This window comes from Sycon ciliatum, chromosome 5, assembly GCF_964019385.1.
Source record: "Sycon ciliatum chromosome 5, ocSycCili1.1, whole genome shotgun sequence".
NCBI lineage: Eukaryota > Metazoa > Porifera > Calcarea > Leucosolenida > Sycettidae > Sycon > Sycon ciliatum.
Genome location: NC_088647.1, coordinates 10202406 through 10214841, shown reverse-complemented (window position 1 = coordinate 10214841; position 12436 = coordinate 10202406). Strand labels below are relative to the sequence as shown.

The 12436-nt window shown below is 46.6% G+C and overlaps 1 protein-coding gene across 1 annotated transcript; it reads right to left on the bottom strand.

Annotated features, from left to right (window-relative positions):
* Positions 1 to 695: 695 nt before the first annotated feature.
* LOC135817554 (proteasome subunit alpha type-4-like) lies at positions 696 to 11954 on the bottom strand. The gene is made up of 8 exons (XM_065330768.1): positions 11808 to 11954; positions 11582 to 11624; positions 10144 to 10306; positions 9156 to 9233; positions 7847 to 7935; positions 6823 to 6953; positions 3835 to 3955; positions 696 to 1208 (listed from the first exon to the last, which is right to left on the bottom strand). Exons 1-8 carry the CDS (start codon positions 11808 to 11810, stop codon positions 1039 to 1041), a joined length of 798 nt encoding a protein of 265 aa, XP_065186840.1. The 5' UTR covers positions 11811 to 11954; the 3' UTR covers positions 696 to 1038.
* Positions 11955 to 12436: the final 482 nt, after the last annotated feature.

Here is a 12436-nt window from a genome sequence, read left to right as displayed (position 1 = left end):
ACACACACACACACACACACACACACACACACCTCATATCGATGAAAAGATTGAAGGCTGTTGAGGTTACAAGCCCAAACAAAGTACCAGTACATCAGGATGAACATCTTCATCTGGAGAATTTACTCTCAGGGTCAAGGGGTTGGGAGCATTCCACAGAAACCAGTGCTGCAGTTCTAGCTACGACTTTATGCACATATCCTTGTCTGTGAGTGAGAGAGAGTATCCAGTTGAGAACTGTAGGTAATTCAGTCAACATCACTTAAACATCACAAGTACCGGCACGAAAAAAACCCTCCATAGTACATGCCACACGCGAGAGTTTTCTCCAAGACAACAACAAGCAACGCCTCCACCATGGAGTACCCTACAGTCCATTCATCGGAAACTGGCCCGCTGGCTTTTTAAAGTCGGATTTGGGCTGAATTGAGGATCAAAAACCCACTTTAAATCTCAAAATTTGGGTTTTGGATCTGCTTCTCCGTACATTTTGCCATGGCATACTTGTCCTAATTTGGTAAAACCTGGCTGAATTTCTATTTCCCTGTTCTTGGACTTTTCTGGCCTCAAATGTGGCAAGGAGTAATTGCACGGGTCACACAATGCAGGATGTACTGTTGTTTTCACGATATCTACAACTATGTGAGAGAGACACCAAAAAGTTAGGGTGCCAGTTTCCAATGAATGGACTGTAGTCAGTATGAGAATGTATTTAGAAAAGCTGCCTCCAGGGCCAATACCGGGTAATATTATACAGAGCTGATTTTTAAATTCCTACTTACAGGCTCATAGCTGCTGCACTAATAAAAACAACGAAATGCAAATGGAATGCAGGAAACGACTAGCATAGCAACAACAACAAAACATATACACATGATCGGGGTGGCGGGTATGTAGCGGGCGCATTGCAAGCATGTTCAAAAAAACGCGAATTATTGCGAGATAGGGTTCATGTACAAGTGGTTCAAAAGAAAGAAAAATAACTTCACGGGGAAGCGGGCGGCTTCCCCTGCAAATCTTACCAACACACACGCACACCTACTTCTTTGCGGCCTGTGCACGCTTCTCTGCTGCTTCCTTAGCTTCCTTCTCCTTCCGTTCTGCCTGGGCCTTCAGGTCGTACTCTTTGAGGAGTTCATCGACGCGTGTCGTGGACAGAATTTCAATTTTCGTCTTGTCGTCGGCATGGGTCAATGCAGCAATCTCAACTGAATACACACACACACATACGCAAACACATACAGAGCAAGAATTGAGCAGAGTTGCCGTTGTCGCGCGAAAGCGCTCAACCTATGAAGGGGAGCCTGCGGCACAAGTTCACAGTGGCGGGAAGCTTTGCTTTGCTGGCCAATCTTCAGGCAACCTCAGATCAAGAATTAGATGTGAGATTCAGTACAACAAATACAAGTACAATGTGATAATCAGCCTTTGGATAAAGTAGATGTTAGCCTTAAACTGCCCTTTAGTACATTCCAATAATCGGCGTTCCTGGAGTACGCCATGTACACAGATGGCAGGGATATTCCTGTACCAGAAGCAAGGAAGAAATATCCTTGCATCAGCGATATTCCCAGACCTTCGTGTAAGATAAATCCAGGAGAGTGAACAATCACTCTCGCTATCCTCTCAAGGAGAGTGGTGGGAGAGCAGCCCCCCCCCCCCCCCCAAAAAATTGCTCGCCCTATCTATCCAAGGCGAGCACAATACGGGTTTTTTTCCAACATCTTGCCATACTCCAATCGGATTCAATACCCAATAGCTGCCAAATTCGATCTGGAAAATCGCCGTACGCACTACAAATGGAAGCTGTTCGGACCACAACTTTAGCAATGAATCTCCAGTAATCTGGAAAGCTATTGGCAAGAGGAACACACCAGTGGGGTTTTCACCAGCTGGAGTGTTACTGCAGTGGCACTATAGCCTCGGGAGCTGGGAAGACACGCACAACGGAAAATTGAGACAATTCGCTAAGATCCATGGTTTTTTTGTAGTATTCATCGTAGAGCGCTTCTATCTTTTGTAGCTAGCCACTAAAGACCTGTGCCAGACGTCACACAGGTCTATGCATGCCCGGACTGTCACGCAACAGAGGGAAATCCTTTATGTCAAAATAAAAATTATGATTGCCACCCAAGTGCGGAAGTGAAAATTTGCAACGGGACGTAAAATACCTTGCGAGTGCCGTAACTCCACTATTCGACCTCGGATCGACTTCAGATTTGTTGGAGCCGACAGCAGAGACCTTTCTAATGCGAATAGACCTTTGGATCACTCAATTCCGTTCAGGGAAAGCCGAGTTACGAAATATTTGAGTGTTTGCAGAATGGACTTCATAGTGATGCGGATGCGCTCGAAATTCTCAAGGCACTGTATAAGATCTGGTTACGTTGGTGGACAGTTAGTCATAACTCGTAACATTTTGTCCTTCTTCTTTTCACGAAATGGTACACTTGTGGTTTACCTCATGTCACAGGCACGGCGGAACCGGTAAGGGGGACCTTTTGGCCACCGGCACGTGTTAACTGCTGAGGAGTTCATGTTCACCTGCCATATCGTGCAAAATGTGTGAAGGCTATGGTATGGCCGAACCAATGTAAAACTGCTTCCGCTGGTATTACGTAATTCGAAGCAACACGGTGCAGCACAACACGGTGCACCACTGCACTGCAAATGAGCAACACGGTGCACCACTGCACTGCAAATGAGCAACACGGTGCAGCACTGCACTGCAAATGAGCAACACGGTGCAGCACTGCACTGCAAATGAGCAACACGGTGCACCACTGCACTGCAAATGAGCAACACGGTGCACCACTGCACTGCAAATGAGCAACACGGTGCACCACTGCACTGCAAATGAGCAACACGGTGCACCACTGCACTGCAAATGAGCAACACGGTGCACCACTGCACTGCAAATGAGCAACACGGTGCAGCACTGCACTGCAAATGAGCAACACGGTGCACCACTGCACTGCAAATGAGCAACACGGTGCAGCACTGCACTGCAAATGAGCAACACGGTGCAGCACTGCACTGCAAATGAGCAACACGGTGCACCACTGCACTGCAAATGAGCAACACGGTGCACCACTGCACTGCAAATGAGCAACACGGTGCACCACTGCACTGCAAATGAGCAACACGGTGCACCACTGCACTGCAAATGAGCAACACGGTGCACCACTGCACTGCAAATGAGCAACACGGTGCAGCACTGCACTGCAAATGAGCAACACGGTGCACCACTGCACTGCAAATGAGCAACACGGTGCACCACTGCACTGCAAATGAGCAACACGGTGCACCACTGCACTGCAAATGAGCAAACGAGACTCAATTTACATACTGCCGGCAACATGTTTTCGTCACATTTTGATGAGCGACAAAGTACTTTGGCAAACAAAGTTCATACCGAGCCGCGATTTATCATATTGACAAGGTTTGAAGTATTATACGGCCGGTAATGAGGGAGAGAGAGAGAGAGAGAGAGAGAGAGAGAGAGAGAGAGAGAGAGAGAGAGAGAGAGAGAGAGAGAGAGAGAGAGAGAGAGAGAGAGAGGAGAGAGAGAGGAGAGAGAGAGAGAGAGAGACAGAGAGATAGATAGATAGATAGATAGAGAGAGAGAGAGAGAGAGAGAGAGAGAGAGAGAGAGAGAGAGAGAGAGAGAGAGAGAGAGAGAGAGAGAGAGAGAGAGATGCCCATAGGACCCCTCACCAGGCCACCGTGACCTCCCTCCCCACACACCGCATAGTATTACAGCACAGTGCTTTTCACAGCATAGCTTTCATGGCGCACAGACACGCCACCACAGTCACAGCATGTAGTTCTTACTTTTCTCCGATGTCAGCTTGGTGCTGTCCAACGTCTTATTGAGTACTTTTACCGCCAACTTCAGTGCATTCTCCAGGGTAATTGACTCATCATAATCTTGCTTGAGAATGGATACAGCAGCCTGGAAGTAAACCGGAAACACACGTAGAGACAGACAGACATGCGCACACAAGCACGCATGCACAAGCAAGCAAACCAACACACAAACATGTACACAATATTCAGTATAGCTGTCCATCACAGGGATCGATTTACTGATTTTTTTGCATAGCAGTTCACTGCTACACAGTTTTACAATTGACTAGCAACTCCCAGCATTGATTAGCAATTTTCCTTCATCAAAAGTTTACAGTCATGTATATCTGTACAATAGCAGGATTTCGTACAGAAGAGGGCAATAGCTGCAGTTGAAATTTGCTTTTCCAAGCGAACGGTTGACCTGAATATTTACGTCAGGGGTTTCACATGGTCTCGTTACATGATCAGCGTCCATCCGACTTCGAGCTCTTCACAACGCAATGGACGCGTTCGATTACACACAAATTGGTCAATTCTAGAATTAGTTATTGTTGATGCACAGTTCGATTACACAAATTCCGTCGTTAGAATTGATCTAATCCAATTCCGTCAAATCTGAAGACAGGGCGGAATTTCGCTAATTCTGGCGCCAGAATTGCACACTTGGTGTGTTACCGGTCTGGTCATGCATGACTCAAGTCAAGGGAGAGCCTCCCTGGCCGGTGTGGCGCGAAAGCAGGGCTACTACTGCATATAGTTGCTACTTTTGTCTTCCCGAAAAGCTAATTGCCGCAGTTGAGTTTCCGCTGGGAGCTGATTATTAGACCAGATCATTTTGGGTGGTCCTTTCGCACACTCGTTCAGGTTTATCGAAGCCCAATATTGTTGCCGACATGGAGCCTTCACCGGGATGGACTGGTACGCGAAGCTGGGTCTACGTGCGCGCAAGGGTGCACGTGATCACTTTTACGACCAATTTTGTTTGTGATATGCCATGAATAAAATGCGTTGCGAATTCCAGTCGACTAGTCGTTCGTTTACATGGCCAGAATTCGTACATTCTGGTCATTCGAGAATTACAAAACCCAGTTCCAGAATTGTGCAAACGTGTAATCGAAAGCGCCCAATGTCCTTCCACAGGGCAGTTCCACTGATTCCTTCGACAAAGAAAGCTCAAGAAAGCGCTCAGACGATCGTGACACTTCGTGCAAAGCGCACAGAATTTTCGCGTTTCTCCTTTTCTTCATCGAAACGAATCGACACTCCTGGCAGGTCCAGTTCTTTTTCCCACTTCTGGACAGTGATCAGATTCACTGACATGTTACCTACATGAGACTAAAGCGGGATTCACAGAAGCTTTTTTGCGATGCGACACGTGATGCGACAGCCGCGAAACCGGGAAATCCCCAAATCGCAGCCATCTCACACCCCACGCAACTGCCGCAACAGGGCCATCGCGAAAGTTGAGCTTGGCTCAACTTTTGCGATGCGACAAGCGACTTGGTGTACGATTTTGACCTTTTCTACAGCAAAGTTGTACAAAGGTTCAAGAGTTGCCTATAAATTTGTACAAGTTGTACCAAACCGCGCAAATACCATGGTGACATACCCACCTGCATTGAACTTCGCGGCAAATCAGCAAGGCGTCGCATCACTGACTTCTTCTGTGAATGGTATTTCGCGAGTTCGCATCGCACGCGTCCATCGCAGATCACGTCGCACCGCGTGTTGCATCGCAAAAAAGCTTCTGTGAATCCTGCTTTAGAACCATTTACTTCAACTGTGTCTTGTCGAACAGAAACAAACTGAATCGAGCTTGACAGTGAAAGAAGAAAGGAGAACTTCAGGGAAAGTCGCCGCCGTGTACAAAACTTCAAAAGACTGCAGTGTCCAAATCATGAAGAGCGCGATCCGCGACCCGCGCGCGGACTGAGCAGGACAGGCCAGTTGGTTGGAGTAGTAAAATACTACTCCCTAGTCAGCAGTGTGTACAACAGTCACGCATGTAAACTGCACACAATCAGTACAGAATGGTCGTTGTACATACCGGTATGCATTACCAGTGCATCGCAGTTTGGGGCGATAAAAAAAACGAAAAGGAAATCGCAGCCAGTGAATTTTGACTCGCAAACTGCGATGCGAACCCAGATAAATCGATCCCTGCATCAGTGTACATACATGGGTGAGAGATAGAGAGAGGGGGGTAAAGACAATCCAATAAACTCTCTGAAACTTCTCATCAAGTCACGTGATATACACAGGGTTCTAGCCAGGGAAACAAGCAGTTCACCCATTTGTTCCATGTTCCACTATTGCTTTGTCACACAGAATGCAACATAAGGGCGCAGCGAGTTGTGGCCAGCCGTCTTTGATTGTACGTTACGAGGGTAATACGACACCATCTACCGCCTTTGTGACGGCAAAAAAAGAATAGGGATGTTATAAATTTTTCCATTTTCCTATTTTTTTTCATGCATTACCTGGGATTCGAACCCGCACTATCGCCCTACATGCATTCCCCCATACACTTCGCATTCATACTTATTCTTCCAAGTTGCTTCACGTTATGATCTTGCGTTTGAAAGCCCTATTTGAATAGTGCGGCCAGCTGTATGTGGCCAGCTGTGTTTGATGGTACGGTACGGGACAGATACGGGATAGCGCCAGGCGTGACACAAACACCAAATTAAAGCTGTGTGGACCCTGGCTAGCGCCAGACGTTACTGAAGTAACGTCTTCTGCATAGCTACGGGAATAAAAATAAAATGAGTAGGGTAGTGCGCTATCCGCGTAGGGGCACTGCGCCCCCTACCCCCCCCCCCCCCCCCCCCTGGCTAGAACCCTGATACGTGTACATGCAACACGCAAAACATCCCCAGGCATACACACAGCCATAAGTAGACAGACACACAGACATACGCATACATATACAGGATATTGGCAGAAGACAAGACAGCACTTGGCACATACCCCCGAGTTGTTGCCAATGCAGGTAGCCTTCCAGCCACCATAGTTTCCACTAGGATCACTCTGATAAAGCTGATATCCGAGATGCTTGTCCCACCCCATGTACAGTAGGGAGACACCGAACGGGCGCTTACCTGTACACCACACACACAAAAGCAGCAGCAGCAGCACCACCACCACCACCAACAACAACAACAGCAGCAGCAGCAGCAGCAGAAGCAGCAAAGATTAATTAGCCACTAAGGAGCAAAGTTGACACTTTTTCGTTGGGATTTGATATACAACTGTGTTGAGAAACGACTGGATGACAAGTGCCCAAGGAGAGACACAACAGCACCAGACAAACGAATTTCGGACGGCAGAAACAAGACCCGCAGCAGCTATTTGCTGCTTCCCAAACAGATGACCAGAAGTATACTTCAAGTGGCTATAATAAATAATTTGGTGAGAGGATGTAGGTGAGCATGGAAGCAGATGGCAGAAGGCGAAGACAGGATAGATTTAAAAAAACCCAGACTGTATGTGTTGGGGGGGGGGGTGTGAGAGAGAGAGAGAAAGAGAGAGAGAGAGAGAGAGAGAGAGAGAGAGAGAGAGAGAGAGAGAGAGAGAGAGAGAGAGAGAGAGAGAGAGAGAGAGAGAGAGAGAGAGAGAGAGAGAGAGAGAGAGAGAGAGAGAGAGAGAGAGAGAGAGAGAGAGAGAGAGAGAGAGAGAGAGAGAGAGAGAGAGAGAGAGAGAGAGAGAGAGAGAGAGAGAGAGAGAGAGAGAGAGAGAGAGAGAGAGAGAGAGAGAGAGAGAGAGAGAGAGAGAGAGAGAGAGAGAGAGAGAGAGAGAGAGAGAGAGAGAGAGAGAGAGAGAGAGAGAGAGAGAGAGAGAGAGAGAGAGAGAGAGAGAGAGAGAGTAGGAGAGCCAGGCAGACGAACGGATAGGAGGGTAGAGAAGAGACAGTCCTAAATACCAGCCAGATAGAAAAAAGTTAAAGTTAAAACTTGGGCAGAGCAGACACCAGGAGTCACCCACGCACACTCACCTCCATACTGTGTATACACTTGCTTAGTGTCACACAGCTGCTGCACAAGCATTTCAACAGGAATAGGCTCCTGGTAACGTAGCAAATACCTGCATAGCCAAACAACACACACACAAACACATCAGAACAGACACAGATACACATACACACACATAACTTACACGTGCAGACACACGCACACACACATATGCAGGGCATGCGCTAAGGATTAAAATGTGCTCTGACACAATGTCCTGCCAGTTGCAAAAATGGCCGGACATGTCCGGACATGCAAATTTTCACATCAAATCACACAATGTTCAGTGTAGAATTAATACCATCGAAATATTATCACGACGAAGGAGTCAGAAACATTCTTGCTGCTGCGAATTTTATCAACAAAACTGGAACACATCTTACACTTCAAATTTTTGCCAACGCTACTATCTGAAGGACTGCGCTCATAGCTCAGCCAAACAGAAGTTGAAAGCTCCCTATCATACTCGGCGGCCCACTTGTCACAAGTGGTCGTCTTGACTCCTCAGGCTCTGGGCTTCTTTCCAAGAGGAGCACCCGCATCATCCGTGCTTGGCTTTCTCTTGCCAGACGACATCACTAATGACTATGAGACAAAGGATTGACGTGCCCTTTCTTTTTTGTACTTTGCAAAAAAAGTGCACGGACACTTTGTCCGGATGTGTACAAAACATCCGGAAACTGACCGTAAACGGTCGGAAATTGTCCGATGTCCGACCGTTATTTCGCGCCCTGCATATGCCCATGCACGCACCCCAAACACGCATGCGCTTGCGCGCACACCCAGTGTCACCCACACACACACACAGTTGCGCTCGGCAAAATCCGACCCAGGGTGCATATTTGGCGCCCTCAACGCCCTGGCAGTGTCACAAATGCGGCTGGACGTATACATTTACAAATACAATGATGTAATATAATCAGAGCCGGTACAGGATGCCAGTTTTGCACTTTGGGTCGGATTTCACCGAGCGCAACTGTACATAACGCAGATATGTAGACACACATACAGCATCAATGGGTAAATGTTCAGAAGCAACATGAAAATGGTTATGATAATGAAATAATACCAGACAGACAGACACCACGATAAACCAACGCACACGCCTCCTATACACTACACTAAGCCATGCTACAAGAAGCAGCAAACAGGGCCGTGCTAGGGGTAAGTCTGTAGATAAGCGAGGCCCAAGGATCCAATGCAGCACACGGCTCAACCGGGATGAACATAGCCATAGGTGCTGATCACCAAGGGTCTACCCCCGCCACCCTCAAATCAATCCATTCAACTCACTGTTGAGCGCGTAGTCTAAGAGTTTCAGTTAGCAGATTGGCATCGGATGTAATACCTGAGACACTGCATGCTGTGTTGCTGCAAAATGAAAGAGAACAGACAGAATTCAACATACACGAACATGTAAGGCTTGGCGATACCAACATACACACAGATGCACCGATGCACACCTACACCCACACGTGCACACGCATGCACACACATGCATACAGATGCGGGCACACACACACACACACACCACAGACACACACACACACACACACACACACACACACACACACACACACACACACACACATACATACAGTGACACATACACACACACACACACACACACACACACACACACACAAAAGGTGGGCAAGTTTTGGAAGGACTTCCAGCATGTTGTGTCCAAGTCGCACAGCACTAGGAGAGAATAAAGCAGCAGTTACACACTAGAGAGATTCCACTTTCGTATTACCCAGCATCAATTTGAATGCGATGTGTGCCGATGTGTGCATGGCTGAATGATGTTCAAACATGTGTTTCCAACATGAGCAGCTTTCACTATTGTTGATAAAAGCCGATTTGTAAGCATTCTTTTTTTATTCCATGGTGTCTTTCGCAGCATGTGCTAGTCTTTCTATGACATCTGCATTCCACTCTGGTCAACGTCAAACGGAACCTCATACCAGCTCACATCGACGTGAATTATAACATCCATAGGTGTTTATTGGAAGAAAAAGTTGAATGGAACATCTCTGCTATTGACTTAAAAGCAACCCACACTTGCTGAAGAAAGATTGCCTGTCAGACTTGGATCTACATGACTGTCACAGAGCTGACCCATATTGTATACATTGTATACATTATGGCTCAGCTCTGTGACAGCGTGACCAAGTTCAAGCTACTTGTAATACTAGTAGTCGTTTTCTGAAGTCAAGATTCAAATGCTTAGTGATGAAACAGCATAAAAATAAAAATCTGAGAAATAGTAGTTACGTACTCATCCAGTAGATAAAGCTTTTCTGAGTATACAGCCTTGTCCAGAAGCTTATTCGTACTCCGTCTTTCTGAGGCAAGGAGAATACCGTCCGATGCTAGAATTCCCAGACATGTACCGCCATTGTTGATGCCCTCCATGGCATACTCAACCTGGTAAAGACGACCTACATGTGTCCAATATACACACATAACCACACATACAGACACAGACACATAATATACACACACAGACACATCAGAAAAGTATACAATCCAAGATGAGATAAGACCCCTCTGCTAGGAAGATCGACCGGACAGCAACATGCTACACGATATGGATTATCCAAACGATCAAGAGTACATGAAAACCAGAGTGTGCAGCTCGGATGGGTTGCTGTCACGGCGAAATTCCGTGATTACATCATTTTAGTGATGTAGTGCGCACAAGCAGGATTCAAGCAGGTCTCTTTCTGCACAACTGCAGCTCAGTTGTACGCACTACGCCATTTCCCGCCTCAGATCTGGGCCAAATATGATGTAATCACGGAATTTCGCCGTGACAGACACCCATAGCAGAAAAGGCCCCAAGCTGCACACTCTGGTTTTCATGTACTCTTGAAACGATCAATTACGGTATGCAACATCACGCCGCGTTCCAGATTTGTGCAACTTAGGTTATGAGTAGATTTGGTGCTGTGTATTGATTATGAAAAGTGCTCCTAAATTCTACACACTCCGCTTCTCACACTGCCGGTGTCTGAACCTCATCCACTATGCACTACTACCATATGTTTCCGGTTGCAAGTCGACCTTTCACGACTAAAAATAGAAGGAGAAAGGGTGGGGGTCGACTTACAACCGGGATTCGACTTATAACCGGGAACTATCAGTATCTTTAAAAATATGACCTGCACTGCATGCACGAGTGCACCGTGTGTACATTTTGTGCCAGTTTATTGGCCTTTTTCAAGGATTGGGACGTTATACCCTCCAATAAGGAATGTTTACATGATTTGTTGATGTGTTAGTAGCAGGGAGTAGTTAGAAGTGCTTCGTTGGGTGAAAACTTTAAAACGCAGAACTGAGACCTCCGGATACGGGGGCCGACTTATAACCGGGGTCGACTTACAACCGGTAAAATACGGTAAGTAGTTTCTCTGGAACAATCAAAGATCCAGCCAAAACTATAAGCAGCATTTTCCTAGAAAAATCTGGGTTTGAATGACCAGGATTCGGCCATATGATGCACATCCAATAATTTCCTTATTGTCCAAGTTAGCACTTGCCCGTGCTGATTCACGTGGACAAATGCTTATTGTAGGATTGTGTTGTACAAAATTACGAATCATCTTTCCAGTTACACACCCTCAGCAATTGGAAAACGGTTGACCACATAGCAGCAAATGTAAGAAGTGAGGAAAAGGACATAATTTAGCTCTGAGCAGTGCACATCTCCATACCTTCCGGGGAGAAGGTGGTCGTCTTGGAGTCATAGCGCCGAGACTGGCCAGAGCAAGAAAATAAAAGGAGAGCAACCTCACTGGGAATTGCTTGAAACAGTGGCCAGGTGGCAACCAATGCCAAAGTTGAATTCCAATACAAAATTTCAACGAGCCTTGTGACCATCCCGCTATTCTCCACGATCACCTCATAGATCTTGGAATGAGCATAAACTATATTGCTTACCATGTTGACTGTCGACAGAGAGCACTAGGGCAGCCCGTCGATAACAAATTGCTTTTTGAACAAAGTGTACTCAATCAAATTTCTTCTCAGCTGCGGCTCTCGAAAGTTCTTTTCAGTGGCTTCACTTTCTTGATCATTTTGCAAATTTGTTTGAGCGAGACAAAACAGAAGAAAAATCATTCAAATATCAGCCGTGACGTCATTGATCATACGCGAATTCGTGTGTTTTCACGAAATTTCAGCTGGTTTTATCATCACTGGTTCTGCCAAGAGAGAGGGGGGTTATGAACTTATGTACTCTTGGTTCTGCCAAGACGGCAAGAGTACATCATGGTACATGGGGTTATGTACTCTTGGTTCTGCACAATCATGTAAAATGAATGTCCCTGTACAGCTGTACAGCCTGTAGGTCTACCCCTCTTCTTGGGAGACTACTGTACATGACCGTATTTGACGACCGGCGTGTTATCCTTCTGGCGGAGTATACTATTCAGTACAAAGCCGTTTACATGCATGACATTGTACAGACCACCGTTATAACCAGGGAGTAGTAATTACGGCAAAAGGATATCTTTTGCTACTCCATGGTGATGACAGATCCCTGGTGCTGCCGCTCGCCACGCACAGCA